Below are 18,133 nucleotides of genomic sequence, written 5' to 3' on the forward strand. Positions count from 1 at the left end.
GACAATAAATGTCTATTTATGGATTCTTTCGACCAAAACATTATTTGAACAACAAGACTTATTCAAACGTTAAAAGGTGGATAAAATCAAAACAAATAGGTAAATCCAGACAAGAAATGACTCAGAGTTTTGCATGAAAGAGACAATTCTTTAGCATAAGATAGTTTTAGGTTATCATAACAACCTATTTAAATCAAACAAAAGAAGTATTTCTAAGTACTATTGACGTATAAGTCTCAATAGGTATATTTAGCTCAATATATGATGAATTGGTAATATTCCCTTGATAAAGAATTTATTTTAAAACTTCCACTATTCTCTAAAAGGTTTCCTTTGCAATACTTGGCATTTCTAAATAAAGAGTTCAATAAAACAGACAATGTCATGCACAAGCATAAAACAAATCGAAGAAAGGACAGACAAAAATAACAACCATAACATAAAAAATAGAAATCAATGACGTTTCAAAACGTTATACTGACTTTTATCTGATGTACCTATCTATAACCATCACGAATGTGGAAACGAACCTAAATTTGTAAACGTGTTAATGTTTGCTAAATCTGTTTTAACTAATCTGTATGACTTTTATATATTAAAGACAAGGTGAAATACGGATAATTTAAATTCTGGAATACATTACGCTTGATCACATCCAATACAACAATATAGAAATATATAAGAATTATTAATTTATGAATTTTGTCATTTTTGCCCTTATTAATACATGGAATGCGACAGTTTACTTTTCAATTCAGACAAAGCATCAGATAGTGATTTATAAGTTATCAGTTTTTCTATGTATGATCTTACTAATGTCCCTTCAAATGTGTTTCATTCAAATTTATGCTTATGCCATTACTTTACTTACGATATTGTCAAAAACTTTCATAGTAAATTTTATATGATAAAATTTTCAAATTTTGAAATAGAGTATGTCAAGTGATCATCATACAGATGACTCATGTTACTTTTGTTATACTATAGTTACATACTGCAAATAGTTGTATGCTTATCTTTAACTTGATCAAACTATTACTACAACTACTGTAAGTACATTTTGTCAGAAAATATAAAAGAAAAGTTGAGGTCGAAAAAGTGCTGTAAAAACTGACAGCGTAAACTTTCAAATATGTCTACCGTGAGCTATCGAAAACATGATTTTTCAAATTGTTTTCAGCTGTACATGTGTACATAACACTCCATCAAATGAGAAATGGAACAAATAAAAAATAGAAACAATCAACGTATAGACAAACATTCATTACAATGACACGTTTGAGTCAAAACAAGACAAACAAAGCAGCACATTTTTGATAATCGCTAATGAACATTAGCTTTAAGATGATTGATAAACCAATAACACACTGATAGAATAACCTTGAATAGACCTCACAAGTAGTATTCTAGTAATTTAAATGAACTTTTCGTGCTCACACTTTTAAAAGTATTTGTTAAATTCAGCAGTTGATTAAGATAGAAAGAAATTTTCAAAAGGAGCTGTTGTCTACCGTTGTTTTAATGTCGTAGATCAATTGACTATATAGCAATATACATACAACGTTGAAACAAATGAATTGCCTAGTTTGATGATTGATCATATGATTCAAACGCTTGTGAATCATTAAAGAGCCTAAAGATACAGGAGGGTGATTTAAACTTATGCATCAAAATTGTACACAAAACACAACATAAAAAACTAAAGGTTAAGTTATACAAACCAAACCAAACACTGGAGTGGTCACAGGTTCTTCTGAAGTGAAGGTAGATCCTGTTCTATTTGAGTCTATAACGACTGCATCAATATTGAAGTGGTATTGAAGTTTTGAGTTAAAATAAAATCAACGGTACCAATTTTGTTGCACCAGTTATGTGTTGATTGATGTTTGTCATTGTCATTGAACTTACTTCTTTTGTCATCTATTTTAACGGCGGAATCGGACTTTTTCAAAGCTACGTGTAAATGTTCGTAATTTCTCTAGACGAACACTTTATTCCCAATTATATTTTAGAGATTAGAAACTTGTGAGAATAGACGTAAAATATTAAAAAGAATGACACCTGCATACTTTATGGGTTAGTCCAGTTATTTCTTCCCAGACAAACCCTTTATCTTTTGAGGAATGAAAATAACATTTTTCTAGCTAGATCTAGCTTTTATTTGAATATTTTCATTACTTCGGGTTTTTTTTTGTTCACTTTAAATTGACTGGAAGTATATGATGGTACATGTATCTTTAAACAGTAAATATAATAAATCAGTAAATTTTGTAACTCTAGAAGTTCATTTTAAATTGACTAGAAGTATATGATGGTATCTTTAAACAGTAAATATAGTAAATAAGTACATTTTCTAACTCTGAAAAAAACTACTTTTAAAATAACTGTACTGGAAATAGAACAATATGATTATCATGTATGTGATGAAAAAGGCTCAACACGACAATCTGTAAAAGGAAAAGATTTGACATATATTCATGTGAAGTTCAGGGTTTGAATGATACATAAACGACCTGTCCTAATGACATATTAAAGCACACATATCCACTAGTATTTAAAAAAACCCAGACTAAATGTTGGTCTGTATCCTATCCTACAAACAAAAAGATCCAAAACATACGATAGGATCATTAACAATAACAAAACATAACCAAAAAAAGTACAAACACATAAATCTTTCCCAAGGACATACTAATGTTTTCTTCCCTTATACTGTCTTTATACAGTCGTCATTTCTATGAATTGGGTTCTATTTATATAGAAGTGTTAATTTTTACTTAATCTTGGATTTATCTATATTTATTTGATATGTCAAAGTTATAAATTAAGATATGAGGAGCTCTTTTGACGGTCACTGTACTCAATCAGATAATGTTCGAATATTTTGTACTTTGATGGAACCCATTACATCGAATATCGTTGTACAAATTAGTTAATTAATGGGATATAACAACAAATGACGTTTGTCTTATCGGTATAAGGTCATCATTCGTAAATGAAGCTCACCATGCAGACTTCTTATAGGTTCAGCTATTCACATCCAATTTTTTATGGTAATATTCTTAATAAAGCACAAACATGTCAGTATATACCTAAGAAACTAACAAAAAGTTAAAAAGACTTATTAAGAAGGGATAAAGTTACGATACTGTTGTCAGGTCATTAAAGATTGCATATGTTGGCGTTAATATTGATTCACTTGTAGGGTCTTTGCATCGGAACTAAAAAAAAATATTCAAAAACCAGTTATTGGCATGACACGGGTTATGTTTTTCTCATATATGTTATGATGGTATGATACTAAACCCTCACGTGAAGCATTGTGCCTAATATTCATATGATGAAATCATCATCTTTTTATCATTTAAATTGAATTCTGGAGCTGGCATGTCAGTTGACTGCTATTAGTCTGTTGTTATTTATGTATTATTGTCATTTTGTTTATTTTCTTTGGTTACATCTTCTGACATTAGACATCCCTTGAACTGAAGTTTTAATGTGCGTATTGTTATGCGTTTACTTTTCTACATTGGCTAGAGGTAGAGGGGGGATTGAGATCTCATAAACATGTTTAACCCCGCCGCATTTTTGCTCCTGTCCTAAGTCAGGAGCCTCTGGCCTTTGTTAGTCTTATATTATTCTAATTTTAGTTTCTTGCATATAATTTGGAAATCAGTATGGCGTTCATTATCACTGAAGTAGTAGATATTTGTTTAGGGGCCAGCTGAAGGACGCCTTCGGGTGCGAGAATTATTCACTACATTGAAGACCTGTTGGTGACCTTCTGCTGTTGTTTTTTCTATGGTCGGGTTTTTGTCTCTTTGGCACATTCCCCATTTCCATTCTCAATTTCATTTGATCTTGTTGATACACTTTGTTAATCTTTTGTCGATCTTTCCTGTGTTATTTGGTCTTATTGGAAAGTTTTCCCGTAATCAAGAATACCACATTTTGTTTAAGGTTAGGGAAATAGTATAATATTTACTTAGTAAACACAGCTTTATTGGTGTATAAATAAATTTGGTGCATTTTCTGACATCTAATGGGTTAAAAGTATTTACTTTGTTTTCAATGTTGTCAATTTTTATGGCGACACGCCCACTATGACATTGTGTATTCATACGCCAACATGTGTGTACGTTGATATTCATATTGTTAATATAAATAATATAAAAAGTTCTTTGAGTCGTATTTTTATGGAAATTTATTTATAATGAATCGCAATTATCTATTTCTAATTTATTCAACAATAACATTTCTGTTTGACTCTTCACTTCGCGGATTATTCAATGTGAAGAGTCAAAAATAATTTTTTTGGTTCAATGAATTCAAAGAAATCATGTAATTCACTAAACAATTACTTAACATTCTGGGCTTTACCTCAGATTACTAAGATAGCCATTATATATCTACAATATATATATACATAATGATTCACACATGTACAATTTTTGTCAGATAATTGATATGTTTGGAGATCTGATCAATATGAATAGATACATATTGATTTTTAATTTGCCCCAAATTTTAATGTTGAAGAACTGATATAACTGATAGACTCTCAGGCGAGAAGATTCAACAGTACAAATCGTGCCTTAGTACTTTAGAAATCCAGCATATACACATTTCGTCTTAACAATATCTGATTTAGAAAATGATAACTACTGTTATTCGCTACAAATAGAAGCTAACCTATTCCCCGGATTAGTCAATGAAGACCTTTTCCACATATCTGGTATTGTCTGCCTTGGAATATACCTGTCCTCATGAATCGTTAGAAGTAGGACTTGTCTGGAAAAAAACTTGTCAATAGGTATGGAGAAGTCCTTCACAGGCAGACACCAAAGTCTGTTGAACCTTTGTGAAGAACAGAATTGCACTTATCTATGCAACACCCTTATCACTAACAACTTCCAGGAAAGTGCATACAACAATAACAAACACTCCATAGAAAACTAACATCTATTAACCGATGAAAAGGTTTAACAGACTTTTAAGTGTCATTAAAAGTCCATTACAATAAGTAGTAATTGTTCACATAACTTTTATGGCTTCAGAAATTACAAAAAATGAAAACTCAATTCACTATCAACGTGATCAAAGAGGTAATGTTAGAGCAAATAATTAATTTCATTTCGAAGTAATATCCTGTGAAGAGGTTTCTGACATTAAACACTTATAGCCTTGGTACGAGGACGAAATAAGATCGTATTCTTCAACCAAGGGCAACAGTTGTTATTTTATTAATGACAACTAGTGTTATATGTATTTATCTAATAAAGCTGCATATATCACAACCAGATGCAAAACTAAAATATTTCTGACAAAAAATTAACCTCGCTCAGATAGATTTAAATCTCAGTACCAAACATTTAAACAAAAGAGACGATCTTGATTCTACAATTATACATTTTAACCTAATCAGTAATATGCCGACTTTATCAGCGTATGGATTATACATTACTTGACTAATAGAATATTCAAAATTTTACATCTGCAACTCCGACTTAGTAGAACGTCATGGTAGTGTTAGCAAATAATCGGTGAGTTGGAGTATAAAGCGGTCATCTGTGAGCACCATGGTCTATTGAATAAATTTTAATTTTCTAATTCAAAAATTCAAAGAATTCAAAGAAGGTCATGAGTTATAGATTCTAGCTATGACTCTACAGTTTGCATCTTTTTATTTGCATTGCAGTTTTGTGTTCTTTTTGTCAAATAACTTTTGATGTGACTTGGTATTTATACATTTTTTTTTTATATTTTTTTGTTGCGTTGGTAGTCCTTGGATCAAGTCGGTCCAGAGTTTCGAATCTGACGCGTGTTTTTTTTTTTAAATTTTGTTTAACATTGTCTTTCAATATTTTATCGAATTTGTACATGGTCCATAAAGTATATATTGTATGTACATGAAATACAAAGACATGTTTATTGACATCTGTGTAACGATTGATTGGTGTAAATATTTGAATTTGTACTCAGGTGTGTCTAAGATATATGTTTACATAGTTTCAGATGTTGAAAAGTAAAATCCCAAAAATACTAAACTTTGAGGACAATTCAAAACGTAAATTCCTTAATTAAATGGCAACATATCAAAATATTTGTTACAGTAAAAAATTATGAATCTGATATCCTTGACTTTTTCAATAAAAATACCAACTAATCATACTGACACTTAGAACCCTGAGTTAAGTACCTTGAATTTTAAAGGCAGCATCTTCCTTTCAAAACAACTGTGTTACATGCAAACAATACTAAAACAAATTGGAGATATACAAAACGTTTACACTATAAAAACCATGTCTGTACATACTACATGTGCTAGACTTCTGTTTAGAAAGATCGGTACAAGATCCTTTGATTCGGTGCAATTTATATTCCTAAACTATAGATTAAAAACATTTCACAACTTCCTTTGTCTCATTTATTTAGTCTTTTTAATCATTTTATTTTCTTCCAGTTGTCATCACAGTACGTACCATATGCTATCACATTTAATTTTGAATTCAAACATTTTCCTTACCCATCAATTTACCAACTTCGCCCTCGTATTCAGTCCTTGAATGGTGTAAATTTCCCACTTATACCATACTCCATTAAACCATACACTATACACCATTACACCATACACCTTGTACTTTTACACCATACACATTACACCTTACACCATGCACCATTCTCTATTATATCTACACAATCCGAAGTTACCCATAATGCAATTAAATTTCAAATATTAAGATTATCATTATTGTTTATGTTTACAATTCGAAAAAAATATATAAAAATAACTTTGTTTAAAATCAATGAAATGTCGTACACCATCATTCACACCATTCGCGATCGCACATTACACAATCACACCATTTCGCAAACACCATCACACCATTCCCCTTACACTATACATGTACACCATAGCACCATACACCTTACACCATTACACCATATGCCATACACCATTACACCATACACGTTTTTTTGGGAAGTTTACACCATCCACGGGCTGTAAATTGCGGATGGCTGAACAATATCTACAATTTGCTGTGTTTTGCTTTCTAGTGATACCATGCGTCTAATTTTGTTATTATAAATCTTTTGTCTCATTACTGTTTTCTCATTCACAATCACATTACAGCAAACGTATTTTCAATTACAATAAAGTTTCACCAAATGCATTTTACTGTATTATTATTAATAACAGGATTTTTTTTAATAACAGCATCGTTTACTGCGTAAGCTTAAAACTTTAAAAAAAATTGAACCATAATTAACAAAAGTAACAGACAAATCTAATGGATTGGTTGGTGGGAATGTAGAAAACGAAATAGTGTATAATAATGGACAAAAATGTAAGACAACTGCCGATTGGAACAACTAATAATAAGAAGTAGCGATTGTAAATATATTTCTTATCCTCTTAAATTCATAATAAATACTAGAATACAGACCAAGTAATATAAGAGGCTTCTGAAATTCTGATATGCTCACCACTTGTCAAAATTTTAAAAAATAGAAAAGAATTAACAAAAATTGAATTAAAATCGTCTTTTATATGTTTGTTAATGTGCTCTGTTTGTATTCCCTTTGCGGTTCTTTATGGCATATTACGTGGCTTTAAACTTATACCATCCGTCACTATGTTATTGTGCTCTGTGAAATGTTTGTATTCTCGTCGAATGTGCTTGGACTCTATGCCTTTTGTGTTTGTTTGTTGTTTATTCGTCTGTGTTCATAGTGGTTAACACAATGTTGAATGTTAATATCAACTTTTGATATTTTTTCATATTATGTTTGTTTGTTTTGTTCCCACATCGATGTCAATTTAATGGAATTTTATGCGACTTTTATATTAGTAACAAGTTATCATTAACATCTTTTTTATAAGCAATCAAGGCGGGCTTCAAAACTATTGTGAAACTGACTATTCTATAGGCGGCGTAAATCAGATGTGGATACTTAAAAATTCCAACGATCTTTTAGAGTACATACAATCTAACTCTCTTTCATCTTTTAACAGTATGAAAGCATTTGACTTTACTACACTTTTTACAAGTATTTCACATTACAAACTAAAAGACAAATTGAAAGAGTTGGTTTTGCTTTGTTTCATAAAAAAGTATGGCCAACGAAGATACAAGTATCTTGTTTTTGGAACGGAAAAATCCAAGTCTGATTCAAATAATTTATTTTCTGAAACTGACATTATCAAGATGCTTGATTTCGTTATTGACAACATATTTGTTTGGAGGACGTGTTTTTCAACAGACAATCGGCATTCTAGTGGAAACAAATTGTGCCCCTCTTCTTGCCGACTTGTTTCTTTATTATTATAAGGCTGACTTCATACAAGAACTTCTAGTTTCCACTATATAGACGATGTAATTTCACTTAATAATTCAAAAGAAGTAGGTTCGATAAGGCCCTGAAATGGCCCTTTTTTGTTACCTTAAATTTCAAATTACGATATATTGATCAATAACACAATGAATCATAGCTAATACATTGACTAGATAGGAAATTATTTTTGTTCTACTGTTGACGTGACAAACAGAACTCATTTTTATTTTTATTAAAAACCAATGAATATTGGTAAATTTTGCATTAATTATTTGACAGGAAACGCATACGTCGACAAAAAAGATCACAATGTTTGTAATGATATTATGCATGTTTAACTTGAATATTGAGTTTTTCGATGCCTGCGCTATATGCTCCTGGTCCTAAATTTGGTGGAAATCTGGCCAATTTCGTCAAATTTCGTCAAATTCTCTTATTTTGACCTATTTTGGATGTAAAACTCAACGCTTCAGAACAAAATTTTGACACAAATAGTTCTTTTTTACTTTCTCGCATGTTTTTTAAGACAAATTAAAACATATTTTACCATTCAATTTTATAATCGGGGCCAAATATGGGCCTTACCGACCTTACTCCTTTGGTTTCTATGTCGAACGCATTTAACCCATTGAACTGGAGATACAGGATACAACAGATAGAGTTAAGTTGGTCTCATATCTTGACTTACATCTCGAATTTGAGAGTGAGGATCGATTGAAAACAAAACTTAACGACAAAAAAAGATGATTTCAGCTTTCCAATTTTGAACTTTCCATTTCTAAGTAGCAACATTCAAGCATACCCTGCATATCTCATGATTTTCTTGAAAGATAATAGTTGCTCACAAGGCAGCTTTTAAAGCAAGAGTTCCAAATGGTGTAGTTGAAATCATCCCTTCGTAAGTTTTACGGACGTCATCACCAGTTACTTGGCCGTTATAGAATAACCGTTTCATAAATGATGTCGGATATGTTTCTTACGTCGTAACTACAATCCCTTTCCCTTTCATACATGTGACCAATCGAACTTGGCCGGATTTGTTATCTCATAAGCAACACGAAGTGTGCCACATGTGGAGCAGGATCTTATTACCCTTCCGGAGCACCTGAGATCACCTCTCGTTTTTGGTGGGGTTCGTGTTGTTTATTCTTTAATTTTCTATGTTGTGTCATGTGTACTTTTGTTTGTCTGTTTGTCGTTAACATGTTAAGCCATGGTGTTGTCAGTTTATTTTCGATTTATGAGTTTGACTGTCCCTCTGGTACCTTTCGTCCCTCTTTTAGCGAGCTATAAAACAAGGTATAATACACCATTTTCTACAGAAAAAACATGCCTGTATAAAGTCAGAAATATAACAGTTGTTATTCATTCGTTTGATGTGTTTGCGCTTATGATTTTGTAATAGGTTTATGGACTTCTGTTGTGAATTTCTCAAACTACGCTATTTTTTATTTATTTTTTACTTTCAACTACAATGAGTGACAGTCAAGTGTTCTTTCATCCCTGCATTTTAATGATTCTGAAACACTTAGCAGTTAACGCCTAGTATTTAAACAAAGGACCTAACGTATCGCAAATCCGAACATGGAATCCATAAGAGTTTCGCATAAGCAAGATAATTCCTCAACTTAAGATGGTTTCAAATAGTATAACAGCTCACTTAAATCTAACAAAATAAGTATTTTTAATAGAACTAACGTTGATGCATAAGTCGTAAGGGGGACTTTCTGCGCATTAGTTGGTGATTTATGTTACTATTCTAAAATGAATCCCTCTTGAAAATAAGAATTTTATTATAAAACTGCAGCTATCCTCTGAAAGCTTGTTTTTGCCGTGTACGGCATTTATAAAATATAAGTCAAACATACAATGAAATGACAAGAAAACCCACAAAGGACAACAGGACACACAACAATAACAAAGAATGACATAAAAATAGGAACCAACAACCTTTCAAAAGTCGTACTTAAAAATGGTTTCACTTTTATTATTTTCTATACAATCACCAATATGGATATGAATCTTAATTTGTGAAATTTTTAATTTATGCTAAATCTGTCTTAACTAGTCCGTTTGACTATTAGATATTAAAAACAAGGTGAGATATGTTTACTTTCACTGCGATCAATTAATTTTTTTTCGAACATTTATTTTATTTCATCTCAAAAATATTGAACTCCGAGGAAAATTCAAAATGAAAGTCCCTAAACAAATTGGCGAAATCAAAAGCATAGATACATCAAAAGAATGGAGAACAACTGTCTTATTCCTGTCTTGGTATAGGCATTTTCGTATGTAGAAAATGGTGGATTAAATGATGGATTATTGTCCCTGCATCACCTTCATAGCAAAATTTCTAAAAACTTCGATAATACATTTCATATTGTAATGATTTTAAACTTTGAAAGTTGAAATTGCCAGTTAAATCACAAAAATACTGAACTTAAAAGAAATCCAATAATCACATGGCAAAATCAAATAACAAAACACATATATGAAAGTGACAAATATAAAATATCACTAAGGTTTGTCTTGTTTTCTTTAGTCAGATACTACAAGTAGCGATATTCTTATCTTCCATTTGATCAAACAATTACCACTACTTCTTACAGTACATTTTGCGAAGAAATATGAATGAAAAATTGTGTTGAGAAATATGGTTTATAGCTATACTCATAGCATAAACCTTCAATTATTTCTACCAATTGTGACAGTCATTATTTGAAAAACAAATATTGAATATCAATTTTTTCTGCTGTGTACATAACACTCCTTTTAATGAAATTAAGTAAATAAAAAAATAGAAACAATGAAACGAAGAGACAATCCTACAGTACAAGGACACGTTTCAGTCAAAACAAGACAAACAAATGAGCACATTTCTGAAAAACAGCAATAAACACTAGCTTACAGGATGGTGATAAACCAATAAAATAATGTTATTAAAACTATTAATAGACCTCACAAGTAGTATTCTAGTAATCTAGACGAACTTTTCGTAGGCATGCCTCAAATGTCAGTTGTTAAATTGGGCAGTTGATTAGGGAAAGAAAGAATGATAAAAAGAATCTGTAGTTTGCCGATGGACTTATGTCGTAAAACTATTGACTAAACTAGCATACATTCAATGTTAAAACAATTGCCTAGGCTGGTGAACCTATACTTAATCCATATATTATCCCCGTTTTTGGTGGGGCTCGTGTTGATTTGTCTTTAGATTTGTGAATTATTTTCAATCTAGGAGTTCCTCTGGTATCTTTTGTCCCTCTTTTATTCGCAATGCATAATAAAACCTAGTCAAACCAACTATATAGAATTTCAGTCTATCGAAACAAGGCAGACGTTTTTTTTTGATTTCTTAAGATAAAAGGTCGCAAAACATGACTCGTGAGGTTTGGCACATATATCTTTTATCGTTGTGGTTTCGTTTTTCTTCTAACCATTGGGATAATTTTTAGTGCTGTAAGTGAATCTTGTTAAAGAAGGCATTAAAAAAGTAATATCTATCAAGATATTTGAATAGGAATTTGAACGAGATATATTGCTTTTGTAAGGTAGTGGTTTATCAATATCTCAAAATAGATGATAAAATAGCAGATTGGTGTCATTTTTAAGTCATCGTTTTATATATTGTACGAATCAAAGGCCTTTTTTGAAACTCATTCTTTTGTAAAAGCAAACTCTAAGCAGCTATAAGCCTTTGAGGTAATAAGTAATTGGCCTCAGACTGTATCATTTGAAATTGCTTTTATATCGTTACAAATGTAAGCACTTACTACTAGCAGAAAAACAGAAGACATAAGTAACGGTTGATAATAAGCTTAATTAGTTTAAACTCAATTAAACTCAATTAATCACCAATGTAAAGTTATAGCTAGATCATGCTCACAAGCTTGGATAAAAATCAAAAATATCTAAAAAATATTTGAAGATTTATAATCAAATTTCTTTATTGTCTCTGGTAATCAGGCTGATGAACTGAACAGAAAGCGTCTTGAGAACTAAATGACAAATAAAGTTAACATGATATGAGTATTTTTTAACATTTGAGGTTAATGTTTACAAATACATAATGTTTATGGTTATTTAAGATGATAGTTATTTTATACATGTAGTACTGTTAAAATTCTAGCAAAAGCTTGTTTAAATAGTCTTCTATTGCACGAGAAATAACCTTGACCACTTGATGCAACTCGTTTTCACAGGCATAGTATAAAGCTTGTTTTCCAAACATATCAGTAGCATTGAGAATTAATTTCTCTTCATTTAACAGAAATTTTACAAAACTCAATCGATGTTCTACGTTTATGGTTGTATAATTAAGTCTGCATAAAGCCATCAACGGAGTTCTCCCAGTAGTGTCTGTACAATTCACATTTACTTTCCTTTCAATAAGAATTCTGGCTAGTCTTAATTTTCCTTCAGAAATTGCGATAAATACTTGCTGCACATCTTCATCCACAGAATATTTAGAAGTGAAAGCTTTCTTGCTCCATCTTTTCATCATGGCTTTAAAGCAGTTTCTAGTTGACATGTTTATTTTTGAGTGGAAGGTTTGTATCTTTTCGATAGTTACATGATTTATCGCCTTAAATAGTAAAGCTCTACTATGTCATGTGGTTAGTAACACTTTTCCATTTTTCATAAGCAAAACTGAAAATTGTAAAACCCAAACTACTGAACTTTATAATGAAGAGGATGCGTAAGATTCAACACTGGTGACGAATCAAATGGACATGTGTTACATATGTTTTCATTGGTAAGCACTGGATCGTCATTTCTGCGGGTAGGGTGTTAGCCAGTGCTATCATCATCTCAGTAGTCTATGTTATTGTGTTTTCATGATAAAAAGTAAAATCACAAAAACACAGGAAAATGCAAAACTGAAAGTCCCTAATCAATCGGCACAATCAAATGATAAAACAATACTTTTGAAGTGTTCCCGTTAAAAACCTAAGATTCTATTTAGAAAATTCTGAAAAGTTGTTTCAATTAATATAGTCAATGTTTCAAATAACCATCATCAATTCAATTAGATATGAATAAGAATGTAACATGATATGCATAGCAATTTTACAATTTTTAAACTCAATCAATACCAAAATAATAACTTTGATATCAATTTTGATTAATTTACAATTTAGTTCATGTAGATTTTATTTCACTGAAGACTTGTTTTTCTAAAACAAATACGAAAGATAATGTCATGTTTAACCAAGGACAATCATACAACCTTTTCTTGATACAGGAATTAAAAATTGCGATTTTCAGGACAGACGTTTTAAATGACCTATCAATTTGAAAGGCTTATTACCCGATACAAATGTTACACACATAGGGTCCATTTTGTTTAGAAATGTTATTTGTTTGTCTGAAAATTAGACAGAACATTAATATGTAACTGAAATATGTTCCTTTAAAATCATATATAAACTATAAACAAAAGAATTGTTTTATGAAATTGGAATTGTTTGATTAATTTTCTGTTAACAAGAAAACACTTAATGATTCATACTTTTTTCTTGGAAAAGTTTATGAATGATCGTCACATGATATAAACAATTGTGAATCATTAAAGACTACATCACGACATTGACAAAATCATTGCGCGTTAATGTGTTCTGTCTTATGTATGTCTTCTCTTAATATATTTTTTTCCAATTTTAACTGCATGTGTTATTAATAAGTAGAATTTCATTTTTTAGTAAATCACGAACGTGAATATGAAACTTTGATATAGGCTAAATCTGATTAAAACAATATTTCAATCAGTTTTATTGAGGACATAAGCCAACTCTTATATACGTAACTGCTGATAGTTCTTTGTTGATTTATGGTTGTCATTTTCATTCACCTAATTGTCTTCTTTGATATCATTTAACATCATACTCGGATTCTTCAAATATAAGTTTTACTGCGCGTCGTGTTTAATCCCGCAATTTGGCATCATAAACCTATAGTCTTTGCAGTGTTGAACCTTTAAGTTGCGGTTGTCATTTTGACATAATAACCGTTTCCATTTTCTAGTAATGTAATCTGATTTTATTTTAAAATGTTTGCAATATAATACAAAAACTGATCAAAGAGACACAGTGTATGATGAGGGTCTTTTTTTCTATAAAATTAAATGACATTGCACCTAAACTTCATTTAAGGAAAACATTGAAATTTCAGTTTTCTGGCCTGAAAGTTATCAAGGTCATAAGAACTGCTGACGCTTAAAATTTGTTTTTTTCATGAAATTGTCTAAAACGATTTTGGTATTATGAATGGGGTTTTTTAACAAATAAATGTAAAAAGCTTAGTATATAATTTTTGCCCTTTTCCTCTGAATTCAGTATAAAAAAGAGATGCATCATCAAACAAGGGCACACAACAAAATAGAATCTATATATCTATATTCTGTCGTCATCGACGAAAATGTCCTTTGATATTCAAACCTCGCTACTTCCAACTCAATGATCAAAAAAACCAGATATAACTTTTGACAACTTTGATAAGATTCATAAAACTTATTTCAGCTGGTATAAAAGAGGTACGTTTAACATATAACACTGCCCTTTTTAAATAGATATTGTGATGTCTATAACTAAACGAAGCTTTTACCAAACTTAATGATAAAAGAGAGAGTTTTTCATTTCCAATTTTTAATCGTCCATTTTTTTTTATCTTGACACTCACTTATCGACATCTTATTATGTTTATGTATCTCAACTTGTTCGATTCACTCGTGTATGTAACAAAGTATTTGACTTTAATAAAATAGACCTTTGTGCTACTTCAAATTACTGTAAATTCAGAATTTATTGCGTGCATTTATTATTGCGATTTTGTCATTTTACACTTGAATGCGATTTTAATTTTTACGATTTTGAGAAAAGTCCTGCTTAATTCAGTTAAAATATTACAAAATGCGAGTTTTAATTATTGCGTTTACAACTCAGTCGCATTATTCGCAATAATAAAAACCTCGCAATAATTTCTGAATTTACAGTATTACACTAGGGTTTTCGATAGCACAAACTAGTTAAATAATGTACTAAATTTTATCATCGGTGCAAGGACATAATTCTTTAATATTAATCAACATACAGACATTTTACAAGTTTAGGAATTTTATATCCAATCTGTATTGACAGTAACTGCTAGTAGACCTATGTCAATGTATGTATCATTGTCATTTTTTTCAGTTTCTTTTGTTACCTATTATGTTACTCGGACTTCTTTTAAACTGAGTTTTACTGTGCGTTATGTTGTGTGTTATTTTTCTACATTGGCTAGAGATACAGCATATGGGAAGGATTGAAATCGAAAAAAAAATGTTTAATTTACGTTTTTTGATTGAGTTAAGACTTTCAATTGATATTTTATCGTGCGTTTTTCTACGTTTTGGTTGTATGTTATTGTTTAAGAAAAGAAAGAAGGTTTGCTACATTTAAACGTTTGATCCCGCTGCAAATGGTTGCACCTGTCCTTAGTCAGGAATCTGATGTACAGTAATTTTTGTTTTTTTTATGTGTTTCCCGTTTCTGTTTTTTATATAGATTAGACCGTTGGTTTTCTCGTTTGAATGGTTTTACACTAGTAATATTTTGGGCTCTTTACAGCTTGTTGTTCGGTGTGAGTCAAGGCTCTGTGTTGATGGCCGTACCTTGACCTATAATGGTTTACCTTTTTAAATTGTTATTTGGATTGGGAGTTGTCTTGGCCTTTGGTAGTCTAGTATGATTTTTAATATTAGTTTCTTTTATATATTTCACAGTTTAGTATGACGTCCATTATCACTGATCTGATAACATTGTTATTTTGGGGCAATCTAAAGCACTCCACCAGTTGTGGGATTTTCTCGCTGCATGGAAGACTCATTGGTGGCCTGCGGCTGTTATGTGCGATTTAGTCGGGTTGTTGTCCCATTGACGCAGTCCTCATTTCCATTCTCAATTTTATTTCATGGTTATAATCTTGACAGAGCTACACACTTACTTCAATCACATCAAAAGCTAACCAAACCTTTAAGCAGACTTATTCAGAAGGGATATAGTATCATTTATCAAATTCATCTGTTTAGTGTGTGTTGATATGTCTTTTAATTGAGTAAAGCAATTTCAATTGATATTTTATAGTGTTAATAAGTGTTTCTCGTTTTTTGTGTTGTATATATATAATAAGTCTGTTGGTTTTTCGTTAATATGGTTTTACACTAGTATTTTTTTGGAGCTTGCTGTTCGGTATGAGCCAAGGCTCTGCGGTTAAGACCGTACTTTGACCTATCACTATTTACTATTCCAAATTGTGACTTGGATGGAAAGCTGTCTAATAGGCACTCATACCATAGCTTTTTATATCCATCTACGTTTATATGTCAATCGACAATACAATTTTATTACATTTGTTTTATTTGTATGAGAATAAAAGAAAAAATACATTTCAATATGTGTATATCTAGCTTTCAGGTGTCTATTATATAAAGTTTTGTTGTACTGGAAAAAAAACACTACGATTATCGTTTATGTAATCAAAAGTCTATAATATGAAAAGGGCCCAACACAACAATCTATAAAAAGCCTAGAGTTGGCATATACTCTTGACAAGTTCAAGGTTGACAGGTGTTGACAGATACAGAAACGATTTGTCCTCATGACATATTCAAGCAGTAATATTGGCTATCCCTTTTAAAGAAGACTTAAGAAAGGTCTGCAACCGACAGGTCGTGAAACATCATGATCTAAACAAAAAATTACAAAAGAACAGTTCATAATAGCAAAAAGTGAAACCCGTTAACTTTTCCATTATTCATACTTATGTTTAAACGTTACCATATCATGTACTATCGAAATATCATTAAGTAATGACTATTTCATATTGAGTATATTAAAACATCATTACGTAATGTCAAAACTATAATAGGTAAAAACAAAACATCATTAAGTAATAATACAATAACATAAAGTAATATCAGAGTTCCACATAAGACAGCTGTGGCGTTCCATAGTATTGTAACATTTGGGTCTATAAAGATTGACGTAAAATAAGTTTCAGCAAAGTGTTCTTTCATTCCTGCATTTTAACAGATTTTGAAAACCCTTTGCAGTTAACGCCTCGTATCTAAAAAAATGACCTAACTTATTGCGCATTCGAACATTGAATCCATAAAAGTTTTGCATAAGACAGATTATTCCTAAACTTGAGATGGTTTTAAATATTCTTATTTATATCAAACCAAAAAAGTATTTTTAATAGAAGTAACGTTGATGTATAAGTTTCAATGGATACTTTCTGCTCATTGGTTGGGGATTTATTACTTTTCTAAAATCCCAATTCAAAATAAGAATTTATTTTAAAACTGCGGCTATCATCTGAAAGCTTTATTTCACCATATTCGGCATTTCAAAAAAAAAGGTCAAACATACAATGACATGACAAAAAACACAAAGGACAAAAGGACACACAACAATAACAAACATGACATAAAAAATAGAATAACCTTTCAAAAAGTCATATCTAAAAAATGGTTTCATTTTTATCTTATAAACACAATCACCAATATGGATATAGATCTCTATTATTGAAAATGTTATTTTTTTATATATCTGTCATAAATAATCTGTATGAATTTTAGATATTAAAAAAAAGGTGAGATATTTTTTCTTTCACTGATCTCGATCTCAAAGTTTTCGCGTAATAATATAATTCCATCTCAAATACATTGTGCTTGCTTACATCTAAGAGACCTATGTCATGATACACAGCAATAATTATTTTATATATATATCCTTCTTGTCTTTGTTTAAACATA

At 30.7% G+C, this 18,133-nt stretch overlaps 1 protein-coding gene across 1 annotated transcript; it reads right to left on the reverse strand.

Moving 5' to 3' along the window:
• Nucleotides 1-12,457: 12,457 nt before the first annotated feature.
• Nucleotides 12,458-12,871, reverse strand: LOC134716463 (ankyrin repeat domain-containing protein 34A-like). Its single transcript, XM_063579463.1, has one exon. The coding sequence runs from the start codon at nucleotides 12,869-12,871 to the stop codon at nucleotides 12,458-12,460; it is 414 nt and encodes a 137-aa protein (XP_063435533.1).
• Between the last annotated feature and the right edge of the window lie 5,262 nt (nucleotides 12,872-18,133).

Source organism: Mytilus trossulus, chromosome 4 (assembly GCF_036588685.1).
Source record: "Mytilus trossulus isolate FHL-02 chromosome 4, PNRI_Mtr1.1.1.hap1, whole genome shotgun sequence".
Classification (NCBI taxonomy): domain Eukaryota; kingdom Metazoa; phylum Mollusca; class Bivalvia; order Mytilida; family Mytilidae; genus Mytilus; species Mytilus trossulus.